Below are 16,150 nucleotides of genomic sequence, written 5' to 3'. Positions count from 1 at the left end.
AGATCCTCCTAGAAGACACGTCAAGGCACATAGGGGACAAGGACATGATCCGAGACAGCCAGCATGTCTTCACCAAGGGCAGATCTTGCCTGAGCAATCTGGTGGCCTTCAATGATGGAGCGACGGCATCGGTGGATGGGAGAAGGGCGATGGATGTCATCTACCTGGACTTCTCCAAAGCCTTTGACAGGGTCCCTCACCACATCCTTCTCTCCAAATTGGAGAGGTATGGATTTGAAGGATGGACTGTTCGGTGGATTAAGAACTGTTTGGCTGGTTGCAGCCAAAGGGTTGTGATTAATGATTCTATGCCAGGGTGGAGGCCAGTCACGAGTGGTGCCCCCTAAGGCTCAGTCTTGGGACCAGTGCTCTTCAATATCTTTATCAATGACATAGATGATGGAATCAAGTGCACCCTCAGCAAGTTTGCAGATGACACCAAGCTGAGCGGTGCAGTTGATACATTGGAAGGAAGGGAAGCCATCCAGAGGGCCCTGGACAGGCTGGAGAAGTGGGCCCACAAGAACATAATGAGGTTCAACAAGGCCAAATGCAGGGTGCTGCACTTGGGCCAGGGCAATCCCAGGTATTTATACAAACTAGGGGAAGAACTCCTTGAGAGCAGCCCTGCAGAGAGGGACTTGGGGGTCCTGGTGGATGAGAAGCTGGACATGAGCCAGCAGTGTGCGCTGGCAGCCCGGAAGGCCAACTATGTTCTGGTCTGCATTAAAAGAGGAGTGGGCAGCAGGGAGAGGGAAGTGGTGGTCCCCCTCTACTCGGCTCTTGTGAGGCCCCATCTGGAGTACTGCGTCCAGGCCCGGGGGCCTCAGCACAAGACATGGAGCTCTTGGAACAAGTTCAGAGGAGGGCAACTAAGATGCTCAGAGGGCTGAAGCACCTCTCCTATCAGGAAAGCTTGAGGGAACTGGCCTTGTTTAGTTTGGAGAAGAGAAGGCTCCAGGGAGGCCTCATTTGTGGCCTTCCAATACTTGAAGGGAGCGTATAAACAAGAGCAGGAACGATTGCTCATGAGGGTGGATAGCGATAGGACAAGGGGGAATGGTTTTAAACTGAAACAGGGGAGATGTAGGTTAGATATTAGGAGGAAGTTTTTCACACAGAGGGTGGTGACACACTAGAACAGGTTGCCCAGGGGGGTTGTGGATGCCTTGTCCCTGGAGGTGTTCAAGGCCAGGCTGGACGTGGCTCTGGGCAGCCTGGACTGGTGGTTGGCGACCCTGCACTCAGCAGGGGGGTTGAAACTCGATGATCTTTGAGGTCCTTTTCAACCCAGGCAATTCTGTGATTCTATGAAATTTCTTTGCTTTGTGGCACACTTGAAACATACTCTATGTATTGGGGCAGTACTAAAGACTTTAGAGTCTCCTGCAGGACAGTCTGTGATTTAATGTCTTGCCATTTGAACACAGTTGCCTTCTTTTTTTCCCCCCCACAAGTGACAATTATTACTTAAACAGGTTTTTAATAACCCCTTACTCTCAGCCCCAAGATGTCAATTCTCTCAACCTCCAAATTCCTAGCCCTGGAGCTGAGATAGTTCTATGATTTATATATTACTAAAATGCAGAACACTGTTTATCCAAAGTATCTTCTTCTGACTGGACAAACTTCAAAAAACAAAAAAAAAAAAAACAACCAACCAATGCCAGCATGCAGCCAAGATGAAGATTTCTGTCTTCGGCACTTTGTAAATTGGATGGATGACTACTCTCTGAAGTGGACTATGTCACTCATTGCTCTGTTCTCTAAGCTAATTGTGTTTTTTTTTAAAGTCTTGTTCTCTTTGTACATGTACAGCATTTCAGCTTTCACAAAGTGAGACTATTTCCTCAAGAACAACATAACACCCACATTACCAAGACGATGAACAAGGCATTGATACCTAACTTTCTGCAGGCTTTTTGTACTGGTCTTAGGATATACATTCATCCTCTGTTAAATCCAGGGCCAAGTTCTCAGCTAGAGTAGATCCAGAGGAACTACAATGATCTCTGTATTATCAGACTGACTTTGCCTTAATGTTGCAGCTGTAAATACTAGTTTTATGACAAATACGAGCAGATGGTACACTGATGTCACAGGAGATACATTAGGACCTACATGGAGTTGCGTTGCATAGAAATGCCCCATTCTGATGTTCACAATGCACTTCCTGTGCAGAAATGAGTCTGCAGTACATGCAGAGAGAGCACCCTCTCCTGGGCGCAGCAGTGAAAGTTGCTCTCCTCAATTGCAGAAAATCTCTCCTCTGGAGCATCCGGTGAAAGATGGATGTACACCAGAGGGGCTGCCTAAACACAGAGATAAGCACTGCAGAAAACAAACACTGAAGCACCTCCTAAATCTGCAGCCAGTAAGGTGCAACTGCCCCAGTGGATTTGACATGGATTCTTAAAATGGGATTATGGCCTATGATTAATACTACAGATCATTTCCTAAAGTGGGCAAAGCAGTGTGCCTCTCCATATATTACCATAACACTGAAAGGGTGAAATTTTTTTATTTTTTTTTTCCCCGAAGACAGGACAAATCTTTGACTGCCACTTAACTCTCCAGTTGAAACATCTTCTTTCTGTCTGGACTATGAGGCACCAATTATCAGTCTGTTTATTCCTACCCCAAAATTTCAACTCCTCCAGCTACGCTTCGTTATTCAGCTTCAGCCAGCAGCAGGATGCTAGCTGTGTCTCCTGTATTTCCAAAAATACCATTTCTTCTTCTAAGACTGTCCCACAGGTATCTATGGGGCAGTGGAAATGCTTGATCCTGCAATAGTCCAATACATAACTAAACAACTCATTGCCCCTATCACAGAATAACTCTTCAGCAGTAGGATCACAGCTGTAGATGCTTGAGGCGTGTGGCTCTGTAAGGCTTCCAGGGACTGGAAGGATACTGCTGTATGTCTCATTGCTTTGCACTTGCACAGGTTTTCGGACTGCTTAGCATCACCATGTGCGCATATCTGTGCAGCAAACACAAAGCAACATCCGCACCCTTGTAGTCCTTGTGCTTAATCCTGCACTCAATGAAGTCAGCAGCTTTACACCGACTTCAGGGGATGCTGAGTCAAGCCTCACATGCTGGGACAGTCTGTACAGCAGATGGGCAGTAATTCTTCAAGGTAACAAGCATACAACCAAGTTGCAGCTTCCAGCCTTTCCTGATGATGCCGAACGAGGTGCTGATGTAGTTCCTCAATTTTAGAAGTCTTTCCCGGGGCAAGGCTTGTCTCTCCCCTGATCCTGGGTGGAAGTTGGTAGCAGGAGTGACAACTCTTGCGCTCTGCAGTTTTCTCAAAAGGAAAAAAAGAAGGGACAACTATAGGCTCGGCGTGCTTCTCTGCGTCGGTCAGCCCCGACAAGAACGACACCGAGCACTCCGCCGCGCCGCGCCCACCCGCCTCGCAGCACTCCCCGCCGGAAGCGCGCCGCCCGGCGGAGCGGAAGCTCGACGTGAGGGCGAGCAGCAGCCGCGGCATGGCGGGGAGCGCCGGGCTAGCGTGGCGCCGTGGACGGCAGTGCTTGTCCCCCGCCCGCAAGCGGCTGAAACCGCTGCGAACTGTGGTGGCGTGGAGGGGAAGGGCGGAGTGGGACCAGGTGATGGTGGGGCTGTACTGCGGGGACAGCCGGCTGCAGCAGGAGGCGCTGGATCGGGTGTCGGCCTGGAAGAGCCGGTACGGGCCGCGTTCCGGCGGGGAGCTGCTTTCTTTGTCCCTGAAGCCAGGCGTGCCGGCTCCGCACGTGGCTTTACCCGGCATTGCGCGTTCTGTATCTGGGAGGGCGGCTGCGGTTGTGTGTGCACATCGTGGGGGCTTCGTCCTGCAGGGCGCCTGCTTCACGCTGGAACTTCCAGACGCGCAGATCGTGCCGTGATACTCAGTCCCATGGGTGGCAGGGAAAGCAGAAGCCCCGCGTACCCTCAGCTTCGTAGTCTTGTTTCTGTCGAGACTGGGCTGCTCTGAGCACATCCGAGGACCCCACATCACCTTATTCTATTTGTGTTGCCTCTGATGCAAAGGAGTCCAGTCCAGTAGTTACAATTCCATGATGTAAGAATATGTACTTGGCATATTATTAAGAACTCATTTAACGTGTGCTTAGGAGTAGCTATGTAAGCACTTCTACAAGTAGAATCATTCTGGAAGGAGCCTCGCTGTCTTTCTGCATGCATACCTCCAGGCTTCCTAGTACTATGAAACATGAAACGTATTATAAAAAAAGCCTTTTTGTTGGGAGCAGGGGTATAGTCTTGCAAGACCGCTTGCCCCTTTTTTTTTTTTTTCTCCTCTCTAGGTATGGCCCTAAAATGCCTCTTGCAGTGGACTGCACTGCTGAACTGATTCGTTGCAAGGTCCTGGATTCATCTGGCAGACTGAGGTCACATGAGCTCATCCTCTCATATGGCCTAGCTCTTGTAAGGTAGGGCTCTGAAGGCCTCCGTTCTGTGAGAAAATGACTAGGACATATTGCATTATTCAGCTAGCTAATTTGACCTCAGATCTCTGGGTCTCCAGTTTGTGGGGGATTTGTATGAGGGATTTCAAGTTTCTTCGCAGCTCTTGATAAAGTTATTATTTTTTCTGTAACCTACACACAGATTTGTCAACTTGATCACAGAAAGAAAACAGAAAATGGTCAGCATTCCTCTGAGACAATTAGCCATAGAGGTAAATATTTATGGAAAGTTACTCAATAATTCACATACAGAGAAAACATATGCATTTTGTATTAATAATAGCAGATCATTCTTTCTTAAGGATATAGATCCCAGTTCTTTCTAATCTGATAGAACATACAGCAGTAATAGTAGAGTGGCAAAATCCTAGGCTATAGGAAATGAGGACAAGCCCCAATGCAGGAGCTGTAGACACAGAAGCAAAGAGAGAAGAGAAAGAAAAAAAAAAAAAAACTCATCTTTGGAAGACCTCAGGTAGGCAGGAGTCTCTAGAGATACTCTCACCTACCTCCCCCGCCAACCCTTAAATGAGGTCTGGGAGGGGGTGGATCCTGGCTTCACCCCTTTAGGTCATTCAGGTACATTGCATGCACCTGAGCTCCTCTGGATTGGCCCTGCCTTCCCACCAGGTGCTCCATCACTGGTTCAAGCAATGAGTTAGCATTTCCACTACAAAAGCCTTGAAGAGGGCTGATAAACTTTGAAGTCACATTGATAGTCTTGATTTAGATGTAAATAATGCTGCTATACAGGTATGTTGCTTGCTTTTGCTACTGAGCTACAGAAAAAAGAGCTAAGTTTATGGTTTATAAATTCAATTATTGAGAACTAGGATTGCATAAAAAGTACTTGGTCGTATTTGCAGCTGTTTTATTTCCATCTTGTCATTCTCAGTTGTTTGAGGGGGGGTTGTCCAGTTCTGCGTGAAGGAGGAATGGTTCAAAATATAATTGTAGTAGTGACTTGAGTCCTTGTAATGTTTACTGCACTGAGTATTATTTCTGGGTTTGAACAGCAAGTTTTGAAAGTGAAGAGCAAATGGTATTTGAGAATCTGCTATACGTACAGCCTTGTCTGGTACTCCTGTATGGGAATGAATAATTGTGGACTTTAGATTTTTTTTTTCCTCCTTTTAAGAAAGGCTTCTATTCGCATTTTATCAATAAACAAGCTTACTGAAGAACTTTGATAGTTAGTCAGTTGTCCATAGGAAAAACTTAAACAGTATGGTTGTGTTTTATATACAAATCATCATCCAGAATGTTTAATTGGTGTAAATATAGGTTGTCTTCTTGGTACAACATACAGCTCTACACAGTACCTCTGTGAAGCTGAAAAGACAGCTGTTGTTACAGGAAAAGGTAGAAAACTTAAATTGTAAAATCACATTTGTATAGATTCTAGGTCAAAGGGGGGAGCAGAATCAGAGATAAGGTGTCTCCCCCCACTGTTGAAGGGGGAAGCTGGGAAGCGTAGTGCAGAGGTGGCTCAGAAGAGGCTGTTCCCACCCAGGAAGAAGTTATCTGCACCTTTGCAGGCCTGTGTATGGTTTTGGCTTGATTCCTTGGAGTTGTGTGCTGATGTCTGTGGCTGCTCTTGCAGGTGGATATCCCCATCTGGGTTGTGGATCTCCGTCATGAGCTGACTCATGGGAAGCTCCCCCGCCTGGCTCTATGCCGCAAGGGTAAGTGCTGCCCATGGGTGGTGTGGGTAGACCCAGCCAGTGGTATCCTCTTGGGTCTGTCACGTGGTGCTCTCACCAGCAGACAGGTGTGGAGTCCTGAGTGGAATAGTCATCCCTGCTGGGGCTCTGCCTAGCAGGCTATGGGCTCAACCTGGAAGGGAAAATTGTGATGTGAAATGCCTGGGAGAATGTACTTTGTGGAGGTAGCTGAAGTATGCCTCGTGGAGAGCATGCAGAAGAGGAGGAAAACTAAAGCTAGGAAGGGGACATTGCTCTTCACTCTCCACTGCCTTCTGCTGTTGTCAGAGCTGAGGCAGAATCTAGCTTTTGGAAAGTAGTCAGTGTTAGGCTTTCAGAAAGGGCTGGAAGTCCTCTGACTTGTATGGAAAGGAATGACGTGCCATTTGATGGAAATGGGTAGCAGGCTGTGCCGCTGGAGATGTTCTCTGCTCCACTGGCTCCAGGCAGAGGTGCATCATAGGGCAAGTATTCAGAGACACCTGAAAAAAAATACTGGAACTGATAGTTTGGTCCTTTTGTTTCTAACAGCCCATAAAGTCCATGTCAGGGAAGGAGATAGATGCTTTTCCTGATGGTTTAGGTGTATGCGAGACTGTTAAATGAGTTTAGGGGGAAATTCAGAAGCTACTGCAAGCCTGAATAAATGACTAGCTCATAGTGCTTGAAGGGATTCCTGGGAATTTGGGGTTAAACACCGAGGAGCCAGATTAATCATCTTCAGTGTGGTCTTTAAATTGGATTGGCCAGTTAGTGATGTGGTAAGTAAGTGTGATGGGATAAAACAGTTTTTACTTTCATTCTATCTAATGTATGTCTACTGTAATCTCTACATAAAAAAGTAACATTGCTGTAGACACTGTGTTGATCATTGAGATATTAAAGAATTGACTTGTCTTGTCATCAGAGTGCTGCTGTGTGGACTTGGTTTCCACTTAAATCTGGCCTGGCTTGAGTGAAGTGCAGTGTTGTAAGTGGGCTTACAGGACCTTAAGCTTTTGTTTTGATTTTTTTTTTTAACTCATTCATCTTTTTATTAATGAAGTTGTATGTGATTTCAGGTTCATAACTTAGCAGTATTTCTACTCACAATGCAAGTTAGCAATGTGCCACCTGAATTTGTTTGTGGTTTTTTTTTTTTTGTTTTTTGTTTTTTTTTAGAGAAAAAGGTAAACCTCACTGAGAAGAGAATGTTTTATGTTCTGCTGTAGGTTGTGATGTTGTGCTGGACTGGCTACGAAAGACCTATTGGAGCCGTCAATTGGGCAATAATTTGTGTGAGGAAAGTGAAGAGGAGGATGAGGAAGAGGAGCAGGAAGAGATGGAAGCAAACACAGAGTTAGACAGTGACGCGTGGGAGGTTCAAACCCCACAGCATGAGGTCTGTCAGAAACACAAGGAATTCCATGGTAGGTGTCCCCGAAACAATGTCAGATGAAGAAAATTAGATCTGTCCCATGCTAGCAGAGCATTTTAGTGTCATCTTCTAGCCCATAGGGTGGCTAAAGCTATACCTTCAGCTCAGATTTTGGGATTACTGTTTGGGCCTTGGTGGATTCTGGGGTTACTAGCTTCTCTGACATAGAATAAGCAATACTGTAATCAGTGGCAGCAGTTAAAATAGGGTGGTTTAAGACTAAACATTGTGAAAGTTATTTCTAGTGTCTTACAGCCACAATTTTGGTTGGATGAGAGATGCAAACATGTGTTGTTCTTTCCTCTCCCTGTCTACTCTAAGCAAGAAGAAGTACACCCTACTCCAAACTGCTGAGTAAGGGAAACAGAGAATGTTGTAGCAGATTCACTGGTTTACATGTCTAAAATAATGGAATGGCAATGATCTATCAGTCTAACAGTTAAAATGCATCTGAAGTTTAATCTAGTTGATATCACATGGTTGGCATCCTGATAGTGAGTGACAGTGACACCTGATCGTTGATGCGTTTTGAAAGGCAATGCTAATTCAGGGATAGTCAAAGTGGTCCCAGAGATGGAGGAGGGACATTTCATTTAGATGGTATAAAATTTTAATAAACGAGGATATGGTAGGTGTGTGAGTAGCCATGATTCTGTCACGATGGATTTGAAGTGACTAATGTGCATCAGATCAGGAACTGCCTATGGGAACTTTTTTTTTCCTAGACTGATTTATTTATGGAATTTTTGGAGTTGTTTGCATTTATCTAACTTACTTCTCCTTGACCACTGCTAATGATAAAATACTGAACTCCTAGTTCAGTACCACCTGATAAAATTTACAGTGCTAGAAAACTCTGGAAGTTGTAGGAGTCTTCAGAGTCTTTTCTGTCTTGGGATTTATGGTTTCATTCCACTGATGTCTTCCTTGAGCATGTGTTAGCAGGGCTAAGCAGCTTGCCCAGGCTTAAAAAAGCCCTGTATTGTTGACCCATTCCTTGTTTTAAGTGTATATATATGTTCATTTCTAGAAAAAGTCAGAGATGTGTTGATATCCTACAAAAATGAGCAGTTTCGGGTAAGTATAGCCTGATCTGCTTCTCCCTTTGCTTGGATGGGGACATGTTGTACTGGTGGTTTTTCTAACCTACTTTTTGAATACTTCAGTATAGGATTCTAATGGGATCCTAGTGGTTGTTGATTATTTATCCCCTCTGCCTCAGCTGCTTGATCTTCAAAGCTTTTCAAATAGTCTGTCTTCACACTGTGAGAAAGTATTATGTTTACTTGCAGTTAGAGCATGCTTTAAAGCAATTCTTTGTAGTCAAACCGCCTCTGGATGCATAATTCTTTTCCTTGCCTTTTGAAAAATATAGGGAGATATGAGGGAATTCTTTTTAACCTGTGTAGCTTTTTGTTGTGGAAGACTCATATTTTGTTTCATACATCTTACTGCAAAGACATAGAATAAAGTATATTTATAATATAGCTTAGTTAACAGTAAAATGATGAGCGTGTATTGGGTCTCTCCTGTCAATCTTGAGGAAAAAGGGAAAATTTCCTTTCTGTAGAGATGTAGAAGAGAGATGGTGTAGAAGGGGGAAACCTGTGTTTTGCTTTATTTGTAAAACTACAAATGATAAAATTTTCTGTGCTCTTCCCTTTCTAGCTTTTCTTTCTTCACTCTTTTCCCAGCTCTGGGTAGGCTAGGGAATTTATAGGAAAAACACAGTTGCAATCAGAATTGTACTTAGAGATATTTGGTTTCATCCTCTGACCAGTTAGTGCTCATAGGAGCATCTAATGACTAAAGCTTGATGAAGTAAATTCTAGCTGTAATCTATGGGTTTAGATAATGTCAATCTCTCTATGCCATGTACAACTGTTAAGGAAACACAAAACCTGGAGGCAACTCAAGTTACAACAAGCGATATTAAGTTCCAAGCCCTTGCTTTACTCTCTAATACATGTTAATTTATTAGTTCAATCCAGATAACCTTCTTTCTCCACTGCTACTGCCTTGTATTCATGGATGTGATTTACTGCTTGTTTTTAGAGTGGATCTATATTTTTAGTAAAATGTTGGCTAAAGCCATAGCAACAGACTGTTCTGACAGTGTGTGTGCTGTTCAACAACCTTATTTCTTGCCTTATTTTTTTGTATGTAAATACTTCTGGCTGGAAGGAAGAGAAGAATGTGTAGTGAGCAAAGGTTATAGTTAGGAATTCCGTATTAGTTGTTTTCTTAGAAATGAAGTGGAAACCATAGTAAGATCCAAAAATAGGACTGTTTCAGAGGCCCCAGCTGGGGTGAACCCACCTCACTGAGCTGTTAAGACAGAGGAATGGAGCGCTTTTGGAATTAGGATCAGTGCAGTCTCCCATTAATGCTTGGATTTTTCCTTCACTCAGGTTATGCAGACAGTCCAGTCTGTTTCAAAATCTCGAGAACTGTGGTCTAATTCTTCTTCAGAAGTGGACTGGATTCTGGCTCAGATCAAAGACTTAATGCAGGAGAACAGGTACATCTCTGACAATGAACTGAGATAAAAGAGTGCAGAGCTGGGCCTGTAGACCTGTTACACTACTTGTTCTCTGTGTGGTGTTCAGCTGTTCCTTAAAAAACAATTGGTTGATTGCCTCAAAGCCTTTGTGCACTGAGTTGTTAATCTCTGTTAATGAATGTTTCCTGTGCCATCTGGTCTTAAAGGCGTGCGGTGTGTTCTGTGTCTTAGCTGTTCTGACCCTGAGGCGTGTCAGCATCTTCGCTGTCTTCAAAAGCTCTCCAAGGAACCTCACGTAGGCTTTGGTTTCTCAGTAACCTTTAGAATTTTTTGAAATTGCGTGGCAGTAATTTGCCTCTTGTATACTTTTTAGTCTTCTGCTACTACAGGTCCTCTAATGTGTCTTTAAGCTGCTTGAATCTGTTTCAGTGGAATGTTGTTCTGTTCAGGGTGATGTAACTAGAATTTGGCAGGCTTTTTTGCATGACTGTACAAAAGCTTTGGTCTGGCAGATGTGCAGAATGGTTGAAAAAGTAACATCCCAACCTCAGCTCCACCTCTAGCTTGGAAGAAATCTGTGTGTTGTAATGCGTTGATGAGCAGCTTCTGTTTATATCATCAAAAAATGCATGCGTGTAAATCTTTTATTTTGGAAAACTGTTACTGTAGCTGAGTAGTTAAGGTACTTCAGTGTTGGTTTTGCAGTGTGTATGCCTGTGTCCTTCCAAGCTGGCAATTCAGATCAAAGGATTAGATTTTTCCTATATGTCAGAAAGAACTACTTGCAGAAATATTTTAGGATAGCTGTAAATTATAGATTTTCTGTTGAAGCCCTCTTCTGCTGGAAGACTTGCACTGTACTGCTCATTTCAGAGTAGTAACAGTTCAAATGCTGTATTGCATCTGAGCAAAGCACTTACATGCTATACTAGCTTACATAAAGCATTTGTCATTACTGACAAATGCTAAATTCCAATAAGAGCAATTTGAGCTGGTTGAGCATGACATACAGTCAGGCAAATCACAAGTACACTCTCTTATGGAGGGGGGTATAAAAGCTGTTTGGAAGCCTCAGGCTGCTAGAGCAAACAATAGGATTTGGCACTCACTCCCATACTTCATCCTTGAGCACCTACTTGAACTATTTTTATTCCAGCATCCAGATGCAACTTTTAAAGAACACAAGCCGATCTGTTTATAGTCAATGGAAAGCTGTGCCTGTATTAAGTTTTTTTTTAACCACATACACATTTTCTTTGAGAGCTCAGAATGATGAAAAGCAGTTACCAGAAAGAAGTGGAAGGTACATGTAGAAACTCTGTTTGTTAATAACAGTGTATCAACTGTATTGAAATGAGACTGTCATACGAGATTCCGCTGATATATTTATATGACAACATAAATACAGTGATATGTAATGAGATTTTTCCTAAATGTTGATTCACCTTACTTAAAAGGGAATTCTCCATTAAATGCTCTTGTGGGAATGGTCACAGATTCACTTACTCCTTCTGAAGCTGAGTAAAAGCTCTGCTTTCTGTAGCCCTTCCTAACAGTCCATTCTCCCCTTTCTTACTGTGTAACATTTGTGTTTGAGAAGATAATTAGTATTATGCTACCAAAGCAGCAATGATTATGTAAGAGCTTATAATTAATAATTTCTTTACTTAAAAAAAACAACTCCACAAGCATTAAGCATGTTTTTGTGCACATATCTTTATATAAATAAATGAGCATGGTGGTATCTAGAAGTTATTTTCAAAGGTGGTTGTGATAATTGTATCTGCTTTGCTTTGTGTCTGTCCTGAAATGCTGCAGCTGTCTTACTCTTTCAGTCACCTGGGTTCTGTCATGTGTAGCAAACACAGCTGGGCTTGTGCTTCCTTAGTGAGGTCTTGCTTCCTTAGTGGCCTCTGTGAGGATCTAGAATTCTGAAGAACTGACAGATGGTATGTTCCTTCCCCGGTGAAGATGGAGTTGTTCTAGCAGTAACCTTTGTATTTATGAAGATGTTTAATTAAAGGACCCTGGGAGCGTCTTGCTTTCATTTAAGAGAAAAGTTTTTTCTTTTGATCATTCACGCATGGAAGATAGAACAGCTGGGAGAGAGGCTGGCATGGAATGCTATGACGATCTTGTGACTTCATTAGGATTGTGGAAACTTGGATTATTGTCTCAGGGTTAGCAAACAGAGCTTATGGCTTCTCTTGCATATTTTAAGCAACCTATGAAAATGCTTTTCTAATTCAGAATGCCTGTGTAACTCTTGAGTAAAGCCTTTCATTTCCCCTGTATACATATCGTGTGGTTTGTATTGTTTAGAAGGCAGAAGATTCCTTTAGAGGAAAATCAAGATGAGCTAACTGCGAAGAATCCTCTGCTGTCTGTTTCAGAGAACTTACCCAGTGGAACTTTCCTAGTTGCATGCTCTTCTACTTAGATGGCTCCTTACTGAAGCTGCTGTCTGCATGGAGATCATAAAATATTGGAATGGCTTGGGTTGGAAGGAACCTTAAAGATCATCTCCAGTTGGGGCCTCACAAGTGCAGAGTACAACTCCCTCCCTCACCCTGCTGGCCACCTTTCTTTTGATGCAGCCCAGGATACAGTTGACCTTCTGGGCAGTAAGTGCATGCTGGTGGTTTGTGTCAAGCTTTTTGTCCACCAGAACCCGCAAGTCCTCCCCAGGGCTACTCTCAATGAGTTTTTTCTCCCAATCTGTACATATACCTTGGATTATGCCAACCCAGGTGCAACACTCTGCACTTGGCGTTGTTGAATCTCATTAGGTTCACATGGTCCCACTTTTCAGGCTTGTACAGGTCCCTTTGGCTGGCATCCTTTCCTTCTGTTGTATCAACTACACCACTAAGCTTAGTATCATCAGCCTGCTTGCTGGGAGTGCACTGAATCCCATTATGCAGGGCATTGATGTAGGTGTTGAAGAGTACTGATCCCAAGACAGACCTCTGGGGGGCACCACTCGTCGCTGGCCTCTAGGATGGTCCAGTCCAACCATCCGCCTGTTACCAATATTTTTGAGTAAACCATGTCCCTCAGTACAACATCTAAATGTCTCTTAAACACCTTCAGGGATGGTGACTCCACCACCTCCCCAGGCAGCGTGTTCCAGTGCTTGACCACTCTCTTGGAGAAGGAGTATTTCCTAACATCCAGCTTGAATCTCCCCTGGTGCACTGTGAGGCCATTCCCTCTTGTCCTGTCACTAGTTACATGGGAGAAGAGGCTGACCCCCACTGCACTACAACTTCCCTCCAGGGAGCTGTAGAGGGCTGTAAGGTCTCCCCTGAGCCTCCTCTTCTCCAATCCCAGCTCCCTCAGCTGTTGCTCGTAAGCCCTGTGCTCCAGACCCCTCACCAGCTCTGCTGCTTTTCTCTGAACGTGCTCCAGGGCCTCAATGTCTTTCTTGTAGTAAGGGGCCCAAAACTGAACAGTGCTCGAGGTGCGGCCTCACCAGTGCTGAGTGCAGAGGGACTTGTACACGTTCATTCTCATCAGGTGGCCTCAAACTTGTTCTTGGTTTACAGTGGGAGCGACCTTGCTCGCACAGCTCCCACCTAGGGTTCAGGGACATGAGAGACATAGGAAGTCTGGCTGCCAGGGAAGACTGAAGCGAAAATGGCCATAAATAGTTGGTGATGAGCAGTTATTGTTCGTAGGAATAACAGTGATTGTCCTGGAACAGCTTTCAGAGAAGGGTTAATACTTGGTTTTGTTCTCAGAAACAAATTATATTCTACCACTTATCTTCTGATCTCCCACCTTGTTGCCTACCGTTGTAATGGATGTAGTGTGTGTGTGTGTATTTTCTGCATTCCAAGGTCTTCAACTGCTATTTGTATTTATAACCATTGTATCTCGGGTCTGGGTCATGCCCTATGTGTTTAAGTTTGGAAATCATCCTATTGGAGAATAAGGATTTTCTCACCCATTCTGTGCCAATATATACCACGTTTGACACGAGTACTGCTGTTCCAAATCCAGTGAGGCTAATGACCTCAGCAGTTGTTTCTGTGGAGTTTATTCAGTGTTTGAAAACGATCGCATTGATTTTTATTGAGAAGTGTTGAATTTAGCATTGTATCTTTGTGTGGATAGAGAAGCTGGATAGAAGATGTAAGCATGAACAGAAGAACTCGAGATAAGTACACGGCTGTGTACTGGGGCAGCGGGAATATTGCTTCTGTCCATTTTCTTGTATTTTGCTTTTAAGTGTCAGTTTAGCTTACCTGTGTGGGTGCGTCCAGTCTCTGGGTTGTATTAAGCCAGACTACTTGCATATAGGTCCTTTACGTGGAGAATTCGGTGTTGTCAGACTAACTGTAGTTCACAGAATAGCTGTAAGGGTAGAAGGCGTCCAAAAAAAGACTGTTGGTACTGCTGGGAGGAACAGTTGTAACCTTACTGCAGCACATCTACTGAACAACTGTGTGAACAGGGTGTTAAGAAGCAGAGTGCCAGCAAGCCAACAGGGTTGGCTTTTTCCCTTACATTTAATCTAGCTCTCAGGTCTTGGCTGACTTGCTGGCAGGCAACACAATCATACTGCAAATCTTAAGTATTTTAGTATGATAAATTGTTTATGCGAAGCATTCCTGTGCTGTTTTTGAAGTACAAACAGCAGATATTTGCCTCTGCAACTCAAGCAGAAACGGTTTCTTCAGGGTTCTGTTTCTTTCTGTTCTTCCTTGTGTAGTTGCATAGTCCTTTGTTGTGGTTTAACCTGGGAAGTGGCTAAGCAAGGTGCAGTCATTTGCTCACTCCCTCCAGCCGTGATGGAATGAGGGAGGGAATCAGGAAAAAAAGACAAAATAGAACTTGTGGGTTTACTAAGATAGTGAAAAGGAAGAGGGGAAAAAAAGGATTGTAGTTATGATAGTAATATGTATGTATACAAAACAATGGATGCACAAGGATTGCTCACCAGCCAACTGTTGCTCATCTAGTCCTCAAGCAGCAGCAGGCAGCTCGACCAACTCCCCCCCGCCCTGTTTTCAAGGTTTTTGTTGGCATTATGTCATATGGTATGGAGTATCCCTTTGACCATTTTAGGTCAGCTGTCCTGGTTCTGTCCCCTCCCAACTTCTTGTGTCCCTTCAGCCCCCCTCATAGGTGTGACAGTACAAGAAGCTGAGAAACTGAAATGTCCTTGGCTCTGTACAGCAGTACTTAGGAACAACTAGAAACATCAGTGTGTTATCAACATTGTTTTTCTTCTAAAGCCAAAATATCTCAGCTGAAACCAGGACGTCCTTCCAAGTCTAATTGGGATATATCCAGCACAAAACCAGCAGAAGATTTTAGTGCCTTAGAACAAGCCACTTCACCTCCATGTAGTTATAGTTGGCTTATGAACATGTTCCAGAACTGGTGCAAGTGGTGTTTCAATATGTAAAGGCCTAAGTGGCATTAATTAGACTCTGTGATTGTTCTAGGGAAACAGTGGCTGAAGTTCTTCTCAGCGATGGTTTTCTCATTCCAACAGTGGATTGTCTGAAGATGTTAAATATAAAGTATGAAGGTGAGTGTTCTCATAAGTACCACATAACTTGCGTAAAAAGTGCATAGCCAATGTTATGTCCAGTTCTGTTCTTTTTTCTCATTGTACTGAAATCTGTAATTCTCTACGTAGTTTTTGTGTTTGTCTGGGTCCTTAAACATCTTTGAGCTCTTCTCTAGATCCCTTTATGGACACGCTTAGCTATTTCTTTTACATAAATCTCTTAGCTATGGAAGCATAACTCTTCAGCGCTGATTGCCGTTTGGCCACAATGTTTTTCAAAGCTTGCATTTCTGCCCATACGTGCAATAGTTACTTATTTAATAAACTCTTTCGAGTTTCTTTTCTACACTGAAGATATGAAACAAATATTTTTTTTTTTGAGTCTTGCTTATTAAATGCATCTTAGTTCCATGCTGCTATCCACTTGGGTGGAGCTGCATGGATTTTCTGCAAAAAAGGGCGATGAAAATTAACCGTTTATCTTCCTAAAACTTATCTAAACACCAGCCAAAATACTTTCCAAGA

General features: G+C 43.6%; 1 protein-coding gene across 2 annotated transcripts in view; it reads left to right on the top strand.

Moving 5' to 3' along the window:
- Positions 3,452-16,150, top strand: part of LAS1L (LAS1 like, ribosome biogenesis factor) — a 29,648-nt gene continuing 16,949 nt past the window's right edge. The window contains exons 1-8 of one of the 2 annotated variants that reach the window (XM_021405725.1): positions 3,452-3,697; positions 4,317-4,442; positions 4,621-4,690; positions 6,082-6,163; positions 7,393-7,590; positions 8,629-8,675; positions 10,010-10,119; positions 15,558-15,643. In XM_021405725.1, coding sequence (XP_021261400.1) covers positions 3,501-3,697; positions 4,317-4,442; positions 4,621-4,690; positions 6,082-6,163; positions 7,393-7,590; positions 8,629-8,675; positions 10,010-10,119; positions 15,558-15,643 — 916 coding nt within the window. In that variant the 5' untranslated portion in view covers positions 3,452-3,500. The remainder of the gene's footprint in view (positions 3,698-4,316; positions 4,443-4,620; positions 4,691-6,081; positions 6,164-7,392; positions 7,591-8,628; positions 8,676-10,009; positions 10,120-15,557; positions 15,644-16,150) is intronic. The other variant, XM_021405724.1, reaches the window with a different exon arrangement.

The sequence above is a fragment of the Numida meleagris genome, chromosome 8 (genome assembly GCF_002078875.1).
Source record: "Numida meleagris isolate 19003 breed g44 Domestic line chromosome 8, NumMel1.0, whole genome shotgun sequence".
Classification (NCBI taxonomy): Eukaryota; Metazoa; Chordata; class Aves; order Galliformes; family Numididae; genus Numida; species Numida meleagris.
The sequence above is the reverse complement of the archived record's forward strand: the minus strand, read 5'-3'. Positions and strand labels throughout refer to the sequence as shown.